At 26.5% G+C, this 19,050-nt stretch overlaps 1 protein-coding gene across 5 annotated transcripts in view; it reads right to left on the reverse strand.

The window, feature by feature from the left end:
* Nucleotides 1-19,050, reverse strand: part of LOC100206550 (retinal-specific phospholipid-transporting ATPase ABCA4) — a 160,905-nt gene that overhangs the window by 119,000 nt on the left and 22,855 nt on the right. For all 5 annotated transcript variants that reach the window (XR_010637485.1, XM_065792798.1, XM_065792799.1 and 2 more), the window contains 4 exons: nucleotides 16,023-16,082; nucleotides 9,025-9,096; nucleotides 2,349-2,444; nucleotides 2,183-2,263 (listed from right to left, as the gene is read on the reverse strand). Coding sequence is in view for 4 of the 5 variants with exons in the window: in XM_065792798.1 (XP_065648870.1) it covers nucleotides 2,183-2,263; nucleotides 2,349-2,444; nucleotides 9,025-9,096; nucleotides 16,023-16,082 (309 nt within the window). In the remaining variant the exon portion in view is untranslated. The remainder of the gene's footprint in view (nucleotides 1-2,182; nucleotides 2,264-2,348; nucleotides 2,445-9,024; nucleotides 9,097-16,022; nucleotides 16,083-19,050) is intronic.

A 19,050-nucleotide genomic window follows, 5' to 3' on the forward strand; every position in this document is an offset into this window, starting at 1 on the left:
TTCAGTTGCTTTACAATCTTTTAGCAAAAGTCCGATTTTATAAAAGTTCTTGACCAAGACAGCTGATTTGTTCCATGATCAAACCTCATAAGCCCGTTGGAGTGCACATGTTGTGACAATGAAGTTGTTAGCTAAGGAATTCAAGGAAATCTCTGTATTGTATCTTTTCAGAAGCTTCATGATCTTAATCTAACTGCTAATTAATTGACTGTATTAAAGTTTCTGATAAAATGGATTCAGTCATTTAAATTTTTCAGCTTGATAATCTTAGTAGCTGTGGTACTTGTTTATACTTTTGGTATCTTATGAGTTGGTATCTTTCATATGATTGTATTGCAAAATTCCAACAATAAAGTATTGTCCTAATCTATAATTAAACTGTTCTTGAGATTTATGACAAATAAAAATCTCAATTTTTTTCATATTTGGAGTGTTTATCAAATTCCTTTTAAATCAACTAGATATATGTATATATATATATATATATATATATATATATATATATATATATATATATATATATATATATATATATATATATGTATATATATGTATATATATATATACACATATATATACATATATATATATATATACATACATATATATATATACATATATATATATATATATATATATATATATATATATAGATATATATATACATACATACATATATATACATATATATATATATATATATATATATATATATATATATATATATATATGTATATATATGTATATATATATATACACATATATATACATATATATATATACATACATATATATATATATATATATATATATATATATGTATATATATATATGTATTCATATATATATATATACATATATATATATATATATATATATATATATATATATATATATATATATATATATATATATATATATATATATATATTCATATATATATATATATTCATATATATATATATATATTTATATATATATATATTTATATATATATATCTAAACTTGTATGAATGGAAAATGTTTTAAATATCCAGAAAAACTAAAGCTTGAAAAAAAATTCTAAATTAAATTTTTTTTTTAAATAGATGGATTGCTTGCCCAAACTAAACCCTCAGTCGATGTAGCAGCACTTCCTTGTAGCAAATGGCTTTAAGATAGTCGATGTAGCAGCACTCCCTTTTAGCAGCAGGCTATAAGATAGTTAATGTAGCAACACTCCCTTGTAGTAGCAGGCTATAAGATAGTAAATGTAGCAAAACGCTACGCATGTTTTAAAAATATGTTTTAAAAAAACAAAACAAAAAACACTACTAATTAAAAAAAACTTTCTAGTCATTATTATTGTGGTTTTTAAAAAACAATAAAACGTAATGTACTTCTGCATTATTTTAATAGTTTTAACTTTTAGACAACATTAAAATGTAGCTTAATTGTTAAAGTGATTTAAATGTTTTTGAAAGAGACTCTTTTTGCCATAAAAGTTTCTTTTGGCTACAATATAAGGATATATATACAATCTCACATCACTTTATTGGTGAGCCTTTTTTTTTACTTGAGCTCGTTGAGTTTTTTTGTTTTTTTTTTACTTTAGCTAAAATGGCAGATTTGCATGATTAGTACCAACTTCTTTAATTATGCAGATTTGAATGACTAGTACCAACTTCTTTATTAATGCAGATTTGCATGATTAGTACCAACTTTTTTAATTATGCAGATTTGCATGATTAGTACTAACTTCTTTAATTATGCAGATTTGCATGATTAGCACCAACTTCTTTAATTATGTTTATAAGTTGTACCTTTTTATGTTTAATCAGAAACAACAAAAACTTGTATGAACTTCTGTGTGATTTTTCTTTACAAAAAATATTTTTTGAAAAAAAATATAGTCTTAAACTTTTTTTACATAAAACGAATCTGTTTTAGTATACATGCAGTTAATATCTGTTTTAAAGTAAAAAGATTGAATAAAATTCATGAAACTACTTTTATACAAAAAGTAATCTGAAAGAATCTTTGACCATGGTGTGGCAGTCCAATTTTTTTATTTATTGGCAGTATTAATTTATCTTTTTGATAAATGTTTATCAACTAATAATAAACTCTCATAAAATATCATTTTATAATTTTACAATAACATTTTGATTAAATAACTTTGGGAAGAAATTTAAAAAATTACCTGAAAAAGAAAAGGATCTTGATTAACTTCATAGTTTAAATTTTGAATTGTAGTTTTAATATCTTGAATAAACGATAAATTCTGTTAAAAAAAGAAATGGAAATTACTCTTTACAAAAATGGAAAATAAAATTTTACATAAAAATACTTCTTTAACTAAATAATACCGTTAATGCTGCAATAAAACTATTGTCATTCATTAGGATGTGTAAGGCGCTTGCCATATGCTCAAAATTTTTACAGATATCTGTTATGATCAAACTCTATTTTAAAAAAAAGTAAATTTAAATTTATAAATTTACGCATTCACCTAATTATTACAAGATTTTTAGATAAATTTAAGAAAATTCATTTTTGTCATTTTTTGTAATTAATTTATTTATGTAGTGATGTCCATGTTTTTCATGCTTCATATTTACTAAATTAGAGATTTAAAATTTTTGATAAAACTAACTGTGTTGGTTTGTTTGTTTTTTTTAAAATCCCTTTAATAAAAACTGCTTGAAATATAAAGTTCTGCTCTGGCAAAAGTAGCTTGTTGTAAAAAAGGTGTAACTAATGAAAACAATAGTTCCAGAGATATAATTAGAATAAGTAACCATACATTCTTATTAGTTCAGCAATCAGAAATAAAACTTTAAGAATGTTGGGTTGTTCACCAAAATCAGTATTTATTCAAGACAAAACTCATTATGGAAAAAAAATGTTAAAAAGGTTTCAAGTTATTGGAACTTCCAATAATATATTTTATTTAACAATAAAAAAAGAGTATTGCAAAATAAAAATTATTTTGGGAAGCAATTAAAGAAAAAGGTTGCAAAATTAAACACAAATAAAAAATAAAACTTTTAACATTAAATAGCTAAACAACTAACAAACAGAAGAATATCAATGATAATATTGATAGAAAATTAAAATTGATTTAGAGAAAAATCTTTAAAAGTTTAAACTGAATTATTAATTTGATTTTTTAGTTCAATAATAAAGCAACTATAATAACAAAAGATTTCATAATATTCAAAATATTAACAAATTCAATAAAAACAAAAACTTGATGATGAAAATAAACCTGAACTTGTAATTACAAACATGAATGTTAAAATGTACACAACATGAAAACAAAACTGAATGTTTTATGGTAACACAACATGTCTTTCTTTTGGATTTAAATGATCATGATAAAATTGGAATCATAAAGAAACTATATTACTTAAAGTTTATAAAAACTATAATTATCCACAGCTACCATTACAACTTTACTTACTTGAAATAATTTAAACTGTATAGACAGGTGTATTATGTTATTCTCAAAAACTAAATAATGATGTGTGGTAATGTAAACAGCACGGGTGTAATAGGTGAAGTAAAACCTATTTAAATTTTATTTGTTTATCATTTTTCTTTATTATTTTTCTTTGTTAAACATCGAATCAATCAGTTATTATTCACTTTTTAAAGCATCCAAAAAACAACATTTGGAATTCTAGGGTTTGTTTAAAACAACATTCCAATAAGCAATATATACTTGTACATACACATGTACTTGTACATACACATGTATAATATACTTGTACATACACATGTATGTATGTACAAGTATATATATTGTCATCATTTATACTTTCATAATGCCATAGTACATAAATTAAATCTTAGCTTCGTTTATGTCATTTGAGTATGTCCTTTTCAGTAAATTATGGATTTACCTTAAAAATACTAAGCTGATTCTAAACTTTTGCAAGAGTATATGTAAATCTGACAATAAATGAAAGTTTACAATGAAAGCTAATTTTTGTCGCATTTAGAATATCTAAAGTGTTAGGAAAAAAACTATCAACTAATAAAGATCTATTAAGTATTTAGATGATAACAATTTATCATACAACCACTAATTTGATATTAATCTAAGCATTCTATAGATCTATAGAAAGGTCTGATTTTATAGAATCAGATGTATTACTTAAATATTTTACTGATGTCAGAAAAAATACTGATAAAGAACTACTTCAGAGCTGTTTTTATTGACTGAACTTAAGCCTTTGAAACAGTTATTCAGGCGAGCCTGTTATTTAAATTGCCAACATATAAATGGTTATATATGATTTATACAACTATAAAGCATGTTGTTGACATTTAGAACTAATTAAAGAAAATATTTTAAGTGATTTATCAATTGATCTCTTGCTAAACCTACAAATAAAAAAAAAGCTGAAAAAGTTTTTTGAAACTGCAAGAAAACTATCAAGATGCTACCAAAACGAACAAATATCTTGGAGTTAACCTAAATGCAACTCTTTTACTTAACAACTATTTTATTTTAAAAGTATTGTAGTGAATAGGGTATACTAATAAAGTCTATAGGATGTACAGAATAATTACACTACCTAAAGTGAACACTGCTAAATTAATTTATGCTTCAATAATTTTACCAATTTTTACTTAATATGGTTCAATTAACTTAAAACAAACTTTAACCTTCTTTATATTCATTTTAAGAATAGAGTTAAGGAGCAAGGAAATGTTTGACACAAGACTCGAAAAGCTGTATGTTGTGTGAGTCAGGAAAATATGAAGATAGGAGAGAGTTCTAATGGTTTAAAGTGCGGGGAAAAAAATAGACAAATAAAAATTATTAGAGCAAGCAGGGATAGGTACAGTAAAAGTATGTGAATTTGCTGAATGATCATTCAAGCAAGAAAGAGTTTTGGTTAATTGAACTAGAGATAGAAATAGGTGCAACTGTACAACAATGGGAGAGAGGCCCAAGTTTAGCAGATAAAGCAGGGCAAACTACATTTACAATGTTATTTTAAAGAGAAAGAACATTATTAGAAAAACCAGCTTGAACATGACAACAGTATTCCATACAGGGACAAACAAGAGATTTGTAGAAGTAGAGATGGAATAAGGAGTAAGATAATGGCAAGCATAATATAGAGAAGCAACCATTGCAGATACTAACTTTGCAAACAATTGTATATATGATTTTAATGAGAGGTCAGTAGTGAATGATAATGCAAGAAGTTACTGGAAATGAAGAAGAGTGTTGGTTTTTAAGGATGACTTTAATAAAGTGGTTAGAAAGATACACTATAGGAAGCAGGATACACTATAGGAAGATACACAATAGAAAGCAAGCTTATAGAGAAGACCAGCATGCCAATCTTTATTGAAAGCTTTAGATATGTCAAGAGCAATAGCCTTTGCTTTGCTGCCTCCATTTAATACACAATAGAATCTTCCAGTCACACCAGTTAGCAAATCAGCTGTAGAACAAGAAAATCAAAAACCATATTGATTGTCTGACAGTAAGTTATTTGACACAAGATGAGATGTTAGAAATTTGTTAAAATTTCAAAGACCTTATCAATAATACAAGACTGATGGGACGATAGTTCGAGGGGTCAGAATGTCATTCAGAGTTTTTAAAAATTGGAACCACAGATGCTATTTTCCAGCAGGCAGGAAAACAATACTTAGTTAATCGCTTATTAAATAGTTTAGAAAGAATTAAAGTGAGTTCTGGAGAACAGTTTTGTAAGACTATGACAGGAAATTTGTCTGGACCATGAGCTGTAGATGAGTTTAATTGAGATATGACTTTAGCAATGGAACCTAGAGTGATTTGAATGTCTATCAATGGGTTAACCTGTTTAACTAAAATGACAGGAAAATTATGACCCTTAGATTAAAAGTCAAATTAGAAGAAATGTTCTTTGCAAACAGTCGATTATCTATAGATTATATAGAGATTTCTTTCAATAATAAATAAGCATTTGTTCTCAGAAGATTTCTTGATCTTGTTCTCAGATTTCTTGCAACAATAAATAACCGTTTGTTCCCAGAAGAATTGTGCTTTTGACTTGACTTAAAATTGATGGGAAGAAATAAAAGCTTCCTATCCTTCTGGATCAAAGAGGTTACGCAGAAGGCACATTTATCAGCAGAGAGAGAAAAGACATAAGCCTAAGGACCATAACAGAGAAAATAGCAAAAAGAATCTCACTGAGTTTAAGGGTTGTAGTAAATAATGTAATGACAGAATGAGCTCAAAGAAGAAGTATGAGATAAAAGATTTATAGAGATTGTTGCAAGGTCAGAACCACCTAAAGGAGAACAAGGAGAAACTAAACACTAGCTTGGGTCAGAGACAAGACACAAATCAAGTAGGGAAGATAAATTTAGGGCTGTCTGGAAAACGAGTAACAAAGTTGACTTTGTGAGTAAGAGATAAAGATATACAGAAGTTAAGGGTTTTAGTGGCAGCAGGATCAGTGGTGTTAGAGCCGAGCCATTACTTTACTTTACTTTGGGCATGGTTTAAGTTTAAAGAGAACTTGACTCATTCATAGTTAGTGCAAAGCATCCAAAGCAATAAGCTATGCAGTTGTCTCAGCCCTGCTAATTAATTCTGAGTTGTAGCTTAGGTCTCCTTATGTAGCCTCCACAATGCACACCAAAAACACTAATAGGAACACCATGTGCAACATGGCACTGTTAATAGTCTGGTATTTTGCAGCTGTTAATGGAATTAGCCTCTCTGAGAGCTACCACAGAGTTCATGAAACCTTACAATATAGTAAAAGTATGTGACTTTACAATACAGTGAAAGTATGTGAACTAGCCTCAGAACTATTAAACTGAGTTTAGATCTCATTAGAAGATAAAAAGAAGAGTTGCATAGCCACTATCAAGGAAACACAAGCAAAAATCTATGAGTAGAGTCAAGAAGATCCATTTATCATCCAGGAAATAATTTGACATGCAAGGCTGGTCAACAGAATTATTCTGCTTAGCCCTAAAGACTTTCTCCAGGAGGCCTTTTACAAGACAGTAGTTAGATGCAGTTAATATCTGCACAAGTTGAGTATTTTTATTGAGACACCAACTCTAGCCTTACTCAACTAAGAGCTTCAAGGCTGGGAAGATTTTAAGCCAGAGTTTATTTCTCCTAGCCTTATTATCTTAGAGCATTAACGGAAAACTGGAAAAAGGCTTAATTAAAAAAACCGCTAAAAATTTAACCATTTGCATTTCCCAAAAGCAAACCCTACAAGGTAGCAGGGCATGAGACAGGTAGTACTGGGTTAGGTAAAATCAGTAGCAGGATGATCATGATTATCCTGAACCTGACCTGATCAAGAGTAGTTAAAAGAAGTTACTTCCTGTAAACAATATTTTAAAAAATTGAACGGTGATATTTTGGAAATGCATTAGGAATAACATTACATCTAATAGAATACTTGATTTTAAGGTGAGCATAAGTTTTAGTGTTGGAGTCACTAGTTTGTAACTGCTCACACTACATCAGAGATTTAAGCAGAATCTAAACATAGATATAGTACTTTTGGGTGGGCAAACACCACTCAGAGGTTCAGACAGCACACAAACATACATATATTAATATATGGGTGAATAAACACCGCATCAGAAGTTCAGATAGAACAGAAACATTCATATAGCAACTTACAGTTGAGTGAATACTGTACCATAGGTTTAGACAGAACACAAACATACATATATTATTACAGTAAATTACAGCCGAGCTTACACAGTTACTAAGTTAACTCTAATTATAAAAAAGACAAAAATAAAATCACTACAAACTTGTCAGATATTAAATAGTATGGATGTAAGGAAGAACGTTTCTTTTTAGCCTTTACTAAGAAAGGGAATCCTACAAGGCAGCAAGAAATTGAACAGGCTGCACTGGATTACATCTTACCAGTAGCAGGGTGATCATGATGACCATATGCCTGACATTAATTATTTAACAGTTTGTTATACCGCAAACACAAAAAACATTACAGTTTTCCAACCATTTCTAATGTAAAGCTAAAAACAATGAAAAAAGTTTCTTTTATTAAGTTGTAATTTTGTATAACTTTTATAGTTATACAAAATTACAATGAAATCAAAGAGATTCGTTACTAAAATTATGTTCTTGGCCACTGTTGCAAGACCAAGATTTGACCAACATACAAATAAATGATTTAATAGAAAGATTGGCATTTGTGCATTTGTGAAGCATGAGTCTGCAATGGTAAAAACAGTAAAAACCAAAGAGAACATTAGTTACAAGAATAATTGTTATAGATAAACTTGAGTATGGCAACATGCTTTTAAATAAAGATTTACCAAAATTCTTTTAAACAACAAACTGCCCAAGTCTTTAATTTTTAAATTAGACATAAGTTTAGCAACCTTAAAGATATTGATTTGAAACTTAAAAAGAAACAAGCTTTTCCATAAAATCTACAGAAAATGTAAATTAAAAAAAAAAATCTTTAGATGATGACCACTGAAGTTCTCAAAAATTAGGCTCATTTGATGATTGTTTGACAATTTTGGTAATGGTTCCTAATAACTTTTTGAACAACCATTTAATAACTTTGGGAACAACTATTTAATAACTATATATACAACTATAAACAATCCCTTAGTTCAAAAACGGCAGTTTGTAAAACACTTAAAACAGTACAAATGCAATAGCAATAGAGAACAATGCAGTGTGAAAATTACAGTAATTGTGAATAGTGCAGTGTAAATAGTATAGTCATTGTAAACAAACTAATCAATGTTATTATGTTGTCAACCAATAAATGTAATTATGTTGTCACTTAATCAATGTGATTAAGTTGTCAACTTAAACACACCAATTAATGTAATTATGTTGTCAACTTAAACAATCAGTAAAAACTTTATATTTGGTATAAAATCTACACTTAGTTAAGATGTCAGTAAGTGTAAATAAAATCAAGCTATAATTTAATTTAAAAATGAAAATTAAAGAATTGAATCTTAATTTATATACAGTTTTAATAATATATTGATAAAATTTACTTTGTTAAAAGAACTTGGAAATGCTAGCACATTAGCTAATCTGTCATCAGAGCAAAAAAACAATTTTGGTTTCTAAACACAAAAAAAAAATGTTATGCAAACTTTATATCAATTGTAAAATTAAATATATATTGTATAATTAATATAACTAATTTATAAGAATACGTAGAAGCTAAATTAATAAAAAATACTATTTTTAATTAATAAAATATACTATAATAAAATAATATATTTTTAAACAAAGTTTAAAAAAATCAATTTTTAGTTTTTTAGTTTTTTTTACTTTATGTACAAATAAAAATAAAATTGAAGTATAATAGATTTTAAATTGATAGAAAAAAATATATTATTCATTTATTGAAAATATATTAAATATATATTAAATATCATATTATATATTATATACTATATATCATATATTAAAACATCTAAAAAACACATACTGAAATAAAAACTAAAAAAATGTATATAAATATATAATAAATCTAAATTTATAATTTAATATAATTTTATAGAAAACAAAATTTTTTCTGACATTGATCAGTTTTTTTATTTTCTCAACAAATTGGTTTTGTTTTTCTGTTTTAAACTTGGTTTAATCAAAACAATAGTAAACCTTTAGTAATACACCTTAAAAGATGATCATCTGTATCACTATTATTTTAAGATAAAACAACATTTTTCTATAAAATATATACCATTAATATAATGTTTTATGATAATGCCACAAATTCATGAATTATTTTAATTAAAGCAAAATTTTATAAATACAACTTGTTATCCTTAGATTTTCATTTTTAGGTATATCAATACTAATAACAAATTAAAATCAATACAAAAAACGTGGTATGTAACTAAACCAAAATTCCAGTTTTTTTAAATTGCCAAAAAATGAAAATTTTCAAGTTGTTTAATTTTCCGCCAACTTTATTTTCAGTATTTTTAATCAGCTATATTATTAATTCAATCAATTTGATAGCAACATCAACCCTGGCTGTTGATGTATGAGCTATAGATTATTACCTAATCTATAGATCACCTAAGCTAATGCCTTTCAATACCCATACAGATAAACCAAACAATATCCATATATGTAGACCTGTAAACATTTACTTACATCCCTGTAAACATTTACTTACATCAATAACTTTTTTTGCTTTTTTATTGTTTTTATATATGTTCAAAGCAATTACAAAACTAATCTAAATAAGTCATTTAGTACAGAAAACTATTACAAAAGAAGCTGTTGCAGCTTGTATGTTTTTGCTGAAAATTGATACTATGCTAGGTATTATGACTAACGATTTTGATTACTAATAATACTTAAATATGTTTAGTCAATGTTAAATATGCAACTAGTCAAATTCACAAATGATTATAAGCAATGATTGAATGTCAATTTTTTATGAACTGTGAGTATCATATTTAGCTGAGCAAACTATAGGTAAATTGAATTTTTACAAAATTGTATTAGAAGTGCAACAGGTGGAATTGCAAACTCAAATGGAAATGACAAATAACTTTAACCGTGGATAACAAATAAAAATTCCAAATAAAACACATCTGTGGTGTTCTACTCATTTTCTAAATATTTTTAGAAGATTCTAGTGTCGCAGCTTAGTGTCAAACCTTTCATGGCTTTGCTTTATTCATTTTTTAGTTTATTTTTTTGAATGACATTTCAATGCCCTGAATCATATCATGGGTGTTTAAGTTGCTGAATGACATTTTAATGTTTATTCCTGAATCATACCAAGGGTGTTTATTTAATTTGGTAAAAAAAAATAAACAAATTGTTTTTGATAATTACAGAACTTTGTTGAGAAAATTGTTTAGATAACTAAACTCGCATTTTTACATCTTTTACCTGAGTGACAACTTGAAATGCATATATAAAGTGCATAATTGTTTTTCAAACATTTTTCTTGTTAATGCAGCCATTTTAACATACACAATTTTTAATTCAGCAAAAGTACATTAAATCTGAATTAAGCAAAAAGCCTAGCAAAGTCTTTCTTCTTTAAGAAACATTGTCAACAATTAGTTCACAATACTTGGAACAAAATACTATTTAATTAATACTTATTTAATATTTTGGATTATGTACATGCTCTGATCTATTTCCAATAATTACTTCTATTTAATTAGTTGAATTTCTAAACACAAACTGGCTTATTCTAGTATGTACTTCTTCTATGTATTATTACTTTCAGACAACCTAACTGTTTGATTTATCATTAAATCACTTTATTTAATTAAGTAAATTCTTATTGAATTTTTATCTGCTGGATGGTTAAACAGTAATAATAAATCAACTAGTATCAACAAAGTTACTCTCTAAATCTGATGTTTTTCATCCTCCTGATATGCAAATTAATAAATTAACAAAGCAACAATTTTTTGACTTTGTTTTCAAGTTTTAAAATATTTGTACAACTGGTTTAAAAATGTGTAAACTGCAGTAACAAGAATGTGTTTCATTAATGAGTCATTAATGAAAGACACATTCTTGTTACTGAAGTTTACACAGATGTGTAGAAGTTCCAATTAGAAAGGTAGAAGTAATTAGAAGTCTGGAACTAGCGAGCTGTTTTCAAGATGTTACTAGTTAAAACTTTATTGAAAATTGAAATAAATATAGTCATTAACAATGACTTTTTTTATTTCCATTTTCAATAAAGTTTCAACAGGTAACGTCTTGAAAGCTAGTAGTACTTAGAAGTCTGGAGCTAGCTGCTCCAGACTTCTAAGTACTTCTACCTTTCTAATTAGAACATCTACACATCTGATACCTGCTAGCAATAATGGTTTACTCTCTAAGAATAAAAATGTAACATTGCAATACAGTGTCACAGGATGAGTGACCTGGATCTATTGGTGCCAATATTGACAGAAGTTCTTGAAAATAATAACAAGCTCAATTTAAGTTATAAAAGCCGCATGTTCAAGCTTGTATGTATAATGTATAATGATGTTCAAGCTACACTGTGAAAACTCAAAACAAACATTCAACTGTATCAACAATCCAATTGTAGCCAATGAATGCTAAAGTATTAGTTACTTATCTTGTATTCCTGCAGTCAATGAAAAGTGACGGAGCAGACAGAACCACTTGACTTTTTGACAAATGATGTTAAGAGCAATGCTAATTTCACTGTAGATAAAATCAATTTTTCAGCAGATGAAATTGAAAAACTAATGCTGGTGATAAGGCTAAATGAATGAATCAGTTGTTGCAAAAAAAAAAAAACATTTATACTTTCAGATATATTAGGCCAACCAAATCTAGTAGAACTAGTAACCAGACCAAAGATGAAATCAATGCAGCAGGATACATTCATACAGACAGTTATTGAAAAATCTGGTAGTGATCTAAGGTATTTCTTCATATATTGCTGCATTTAATATTCATAAGATTTAAGTGAAATATTAAAATGTATGTGTGTTTTACAAAAAGAGATCTGATTATTCAAGACTTTTTTAGCCTAACAAAATGTTAGATTTAGAAAAGTACAATCATATAAATGATTTATAGGTACATAATAAAGTGGAAAATTAAATTTTGTTTCAAAAATCATGAAAGTTCTTCGTGTAGATAATTAAGAAAACTTTAATTGAGGTAAATTAATATTTAGTAGGGTATTTTTTGAATCAATAACTACTTGACAATGATGGCCAATTGACAAGATCAATTAACCCAAGTAATCTTTATTTAGATCAAAAAATGGTCTAAATTTGTTGTTATCAAACAATTTATGTTTCTGTCAACTTTTTCCACAAATTTTTCATCAGTTTTAAGTCTTATGGCTGTGCAGACCACATCAAAAAATCAATCTTGTTAGCATTAAACCACACTAACACTTTTGATGATGTACTTGGGGTTGTTGTCTAAATGGAATTTCCAAACAAAAGGGATGTTTCTCTTGGCATATGACAACATGATGTTTTCTAGTATTTTATTGTACATATTAATCCATTCTCCTTTGAATTCTATGCAATGGACCCACACTACACCATGAAAAATTGCAGCAAACAACCATATTGCCACCATAATATATATTTTACAGTCTTTAGAGTATATTGAGGGTTGAGTTCTGGGTTTTAGTGACAATGAACATGTTGTTTTATCTTAGCTCCAAATTGATTAAGCTTAGACTTGTCAGTACAAAGCACAGTTCTCAAAAGACATAAGTTCTTGTGTACATATTTTTTGCAAACTTCAAACGACTGACAAGATTTCATTTGAGAACAATGTTTTTTGTTGGGTAACCTTTTCAAATAGCTTATTTTATGCTAAAACAACTTTTGAAAGTTCTGATTTGGTACAATCAGAACTTTCAAAAGTCATGAAAATATGATTTTTATGAACAAAAATAAGAAAATATAATTAAGCGTAACATTATATTATATACAAACAGTAGTGTAGTATGAAGTTTTTACTCATTAGTTTTTTATAATCTCTAGTAAAAACCTTATATTAAAGTTTTACTATTGTTAGAAGATTTTCACTAAAATCAATTTTGCGTAAAAAAATAAGTTTAGGAAAATAAGTTTGAAAAAATAAGTTTAAAAAAATAAGTTTGCACCAAATAAAAATATTGCATTTTTTTAAATTTTTTCAAATGTTTTAATTACTATATTTTTTTAAGAAGCAATAAAGAAGCAAGTTGTTTAATTTAAAACTTGTTCTATAATTTTTATTTAAAAGTTCAATATACAAGTTTTTATAATCTTTTAAGCTGTGGCATTATATGTCTTTAAAAATTTAACAGTGTATACTGAATTTGCAGACATTTATAATTTTTTTATATTTTTAGATAAAAAATGAAAAAAATTTGAATGTACTCTAATTATATGGTTAGATATCGAAGTAAACAGTAAATTTTATTTCACATTTGTTTTATTTTTATCTATATTTTGTTTTCGCTCCATACTTTCTGCATATTTGGATTATTACCCTCATAAATAAAGCACACCCAGTTATCTCCACATTTGTTTCTTGGAATTGGAATTGACAGCCACTCCATTGCTTCTTCAAGCATTTAATTTTTACAAATTATTTAGTAATAGCCTTAATTGCGATAATAACTTTAACCATTTTTTTAACCAATCATTTCCTCATTTTGTTGCACATGTGGCAAACAAATTTATTTTTAATTGGCTTATGCTTATCTAGATTGTCAGCTTGATAAAAAAGATTAGTATGATGAAGCAGTTTTCATCTTCCATTCTATAGCAATGCTGTAGAAAATAAGATAGATTAAAGTGTCCTATGTAGACATCTTATTTCTTAACAATTACAAATCTTTATACAGTTAATTAAGAATTCAAAAGAATTTTAAATAAAGTTCATATTAAAAAAAACCACTTTTTCAATCTTTGAAACATTTAAAAGAATTCACAAAATACAATGAGGCTTGGTTTCAAAAACACATTTTGCCTCAAAATTCATTTTTACAGGAGTAAAAATCTTATAATGACAGTAAAAATGTTGAGGTATTTACTTATTCTTTTGAATGAGGTTTTTACTGGGTAATAAAAAAACGAGTAAAAATCTCAAACTACACCAGCACGAAGAGGTATTTTTTTCTTGAATAGATAATGTATTGACTTTAGTTGTACTCATAAAATTTACATACAAATGCTAAATCAAGACTTGATGAGAATTTAATTTTAAAATTTTCTAAAAGCGCTGAATTTTGATTTCTCCAAATGTCAGCACATGTGGGGTCAGTTAGATAAGTGGTATTTTCCAATAGATTAAAATTAGGATCATTTGGCTGAAAAAAAAAAATTACTAACAAACAACATAGGTCTGCAAGCTTTTTAACTGCTACATGTTTGGTTTCTTGAAATTGCTCAAGGTGGCATTCTAAAATAAGTGCATCCATCTATAGATTAGCAGGCTCATTAGCGAAAGATTCTGGAAGATTAACATTAATGGATATTTAGGTCTCCAAGCACTTTGTTGATATTTATAAACTTACAATTTCTGACCAACTATTTATATCAAGTTCAGCATGAGCTCTCATGAGTAAAAGCTCATGTTAAAAAATGGTTTTAATAGAGTGTCTCCACCTTCATCCACTGGTTTTCTCTTTATCCTCATTAGTTATTCTTTACTTAATTTATTTGGTTCCATCTGTTCAAGCTCAGTGTGTACAGAAGGATGGTTTCTTGTTAAATGAACCAATAAAAAAAGATCAACAAGATTGTATAAGACTTATATAATCTTGGAATTAATAAATTAATAAAGTTATTATATTTACCTATACTTATCCATTGTTTATCTATCTAGCTATAAATAAGTTCATATAAGTTATGGATATTCTGAAATATTATTGATACTCTGAAATAATAAAAAAAGTTTTGTAATCAAACCATTTTTACTTTTTTAAAGTTTACTCAAACTCATCATGTAGATTTTTCTGCTTTTTTGCAAGAATAATTTATTGTTTTATAAATTCATTGGTTAATTCATTGTGTGTTTTTGTCTCAATTTGCTAATTGCAATCTACTCTTTACAAAGTTTAAGATTAAATTTTATCAAAATTAAATTTTGAATATCATTCGAAATTTCTAGCTAATTTAAATGCACATGCAAATTAAATACTTATTTAAATTGTTGTTTTTGTATCTATTACTATGACCTTTAAGGGTTAAGTAGAAGTGTGATTATATTACATAAAAGACTAGAATATTCTTTGATGTCAAGTAGATTGTAATTTAAGTGGCTTTTTAATATTAATTTATACATATATGATTTTTGCCTAGATTATCATAAAATCTATGGGTTTTTGAAGTATATGTTACATGCCTACTTTTCTCTATTAGTACTGCACAATAATTAAAAATGCCTTAAAATATATAAATTTTGCCTGATTCACAAAACTATCAATACTTTTTAACATTGTAAAAGTGTTTGTATTTGTGTAAATCAAATTTAATAATTTTTATAAAACAGTAAAAATATTTTAAACTACAATTATATAAATTACCTTTTCAGGGCTTCCTTTTTCCATTCTCCAGTTATTGTATAGCAAACCTAAATTGCTTACCTAAAAAATACATTAACAGATAAAGATCATTTGTTAATATGTTGTTAATATATAGAGAGAAAGTTTATTGATATAAAATAATTGTTATTATTAGACAATTAATTTTGAGCAATTAATTCCTTTAAAAAAAATTACTATAAAAGAATTTATTATTGAAAACTCAAAATTTATTAAAAAACTAAAAGTAACCAACTTATAGATATAATATCTAATTAACTATATGTATATTAGTTACAATGAAAATATATATTTATTATAAATAATAATTATAACGCCCATTTATTTTAGTTCTTTATTGCTCTCCTCCTCAGACTTTTGCGACTGCCTTTTTAGTTTAATTTATGCTTTGATATTGTTTATTAATCATATCATATTTGTTTAATATTTGCTTTCTATAGCCTTAAACTATGTTGAACCATCCTCTATAAACCATCAAACCAACCTTGAACCATACTTGTAAGAAATAATAATTGCTTATTGTAAATATCTATGCTTGTGGGAGCTTTAATTTCTACCCTAATGAACTATAAATCCTGCTGATACTAAAACTGTGAGTTTGCACTAAAGCATTTTTAGTACCATGGGTAACATAATAAGCTCATTTTGTATAAGCTAAGTTTTCCACATACATTCTGTAGTTAAAAAACAAACATCATCATAGGATAAATGAACTGATGTTGAAATGTTCTCTCTTTTATATTGACAAAGATTTTTTGCACCAGAAAATTTTTTTTTTCTGATTTGATTGTTGATAAAAAATGTTGACAACTGTCTTTTTCAGAAATCTAGTTAATATAAGTAGACAAATTATATCCAACAAAAGTAACCAAACACATCATGAAATAGATAAATGGCATGAAAGTCAGTCAATTTCATTAAAAGTTTTGCATATAATAGTAACTTAATGTAACTATTCAATGTTTTTACAATGTATAGTTAAATTGATTTTGGCTTGTGAACATGGGTTACAAAAACTATTAAAAAAGGTCTATCATATAAGGATTTTATTATGACACATAACATAAAGGTTGATTTAGATTCTGAATCATTTGATCTACCTAAATGAGCAAACATGACCTGATTTTTACTTTGCCAAATACCAAAAATATATTTTTCTTATGAATTTCTTTACTTTTTTAAACCTATATGCAATACATTATCAATTTTTGTGCCCAAAGTTATAGAAATTATAGTTTATTTGGAAACACAAAGATTTTATTGTAGCTTTTTAATTATTATGTTACGAATTTTAAAGAAATTTTTATTTGTTTTATTATAAATTTTCTTTACTTATTTCAAAAATGTAAAAACTTTTTTGTGCCTTGCAAATATCATATGCATTAATTGTGCGTGTATATATATATATATATATATATATATATATATATATATATATATATATATATATATATATATATATATATATATATATATATATATATACACATATATTGCTTGTAAATAACTAAATTAGGTAGATAGATATTTTATAGATGTATATTTTTTAATTTAAAGGAAAAGATTGTCTCATTTTTCCTATAAAAAGTCAACTAACTTGCGTGAAAAGATGGTTAGTATCAACCATGTTTTCACACACCATATTAGACTTCTAATGGAAAGATTACACAACTCTTAATCAGAAACCTATAAATTCAAAAAAGAAAAAAATATATATACAGGAGATTAACAAGAGTTAACCCATAACCTAGTGTTTGTTACAAATTAGACCTTTTCTTCACACAATACATGAAAGAAACTTAGATCCTAATTCCAATATTGCAAAAATTTCATTAGATTCAGGACAGGGATTGCTGAAATGTGTTTTAAATGTTTTTGATCTTATAGACAAATATTCAAACTCAAAAAAGTTTGATAATATTTGTGTAAATCTATCATTTTGTCTTCGGTAAAAGATGTTTCTGAACAAAATGAAAATCCTAACATACTTTTAGATCCAGCGCGGTTAAAAGATATTAAATATTCAGCAGCATTTGATCTTAAATGCAAGAATTTCTTTATTTAGTATAAGTAGCCACATTGGCGAATTCGCATGTCTTTGGTATGAGAGTAAATGCTTACTTGAAAGTGTGTAAGAAGAATGTTTGGGTCTATAGACTAAATACTAGAAATAAAAATTGAGTTAAATAGAGAAATTAAGAAATAGAATTCAAAAATTGTACTTCCCACACCCAGGGCTTCATCTTTTCATTGGGATAGTTTTAATGATTGTAAAGGTTTTACTTTCTATGTGGTCTTTGTTTGATTCATGACTAAAGACTAACTATGTTGCTACCATGGAATTGGGTTTGGTAGCAATAATGTGCAAAATAGCGCACACTCACAAAAATTAACCTGATGAGTAAAACCATAGTAAATCCAAAGATTGCATCCAGTTAGGGATCTTCCATAGAGTACATATGTAGATATGGGGCAAAGGGGTTACTGTAAAATGTATGAATTTGTACAAGGGGTGTTGAAGACAGCAAGTGCATATGTGGTTTGACTATCTCTTTTTCTCTATATTTCTTAAAGGTAATATCTTTCTTTTTTAACAAAAGCATTGAACTCAGTTTCTCAACACAAGTTTGAGATACCAATATTATGTTATGTAACACAAAAATGTTAACTTAAGCTATTACAATTTTTTAACTTTTAATGTTTTTTAATGATTTTGTAGTATATAATGCAAATTTACGCAGAAGGGAGGTGTTATTAAAAGCATTCAGGTGTGTACAAGAGGGGAGGAGTTCTAAATTAGTGGTTTTACTGCATACATACTTTAAAAACTCCCCCTTTCTATTGCAAAAAAAAAGGATTTGGTATGAAAGTGAAGGATTTCTTGTCTGAACCACTTTTATACTTCAAAGATTCATTTCAAAATTTTCAAATCCATCTGAATGATAGCATGTTATTAAATGTTAAGTATTTGAGTTATATATACAATATTTAAATTTAATATGAATAAAAA

The sequence above is a fragment of the Hydra vulgaris genome, chromosome 03 (genome assembly GCF_038396675.1).
Source record: "Hydra vulgaris chromosome 03, alternate assembly HydraT2T_AEP".
Classification (NCBI taxonomy): Eukaryota; Metazoa; Cnidaria; class Hydrozoa; order Anthoathecata; family Hydridae; genus Hydra; species Hydra vulgaris.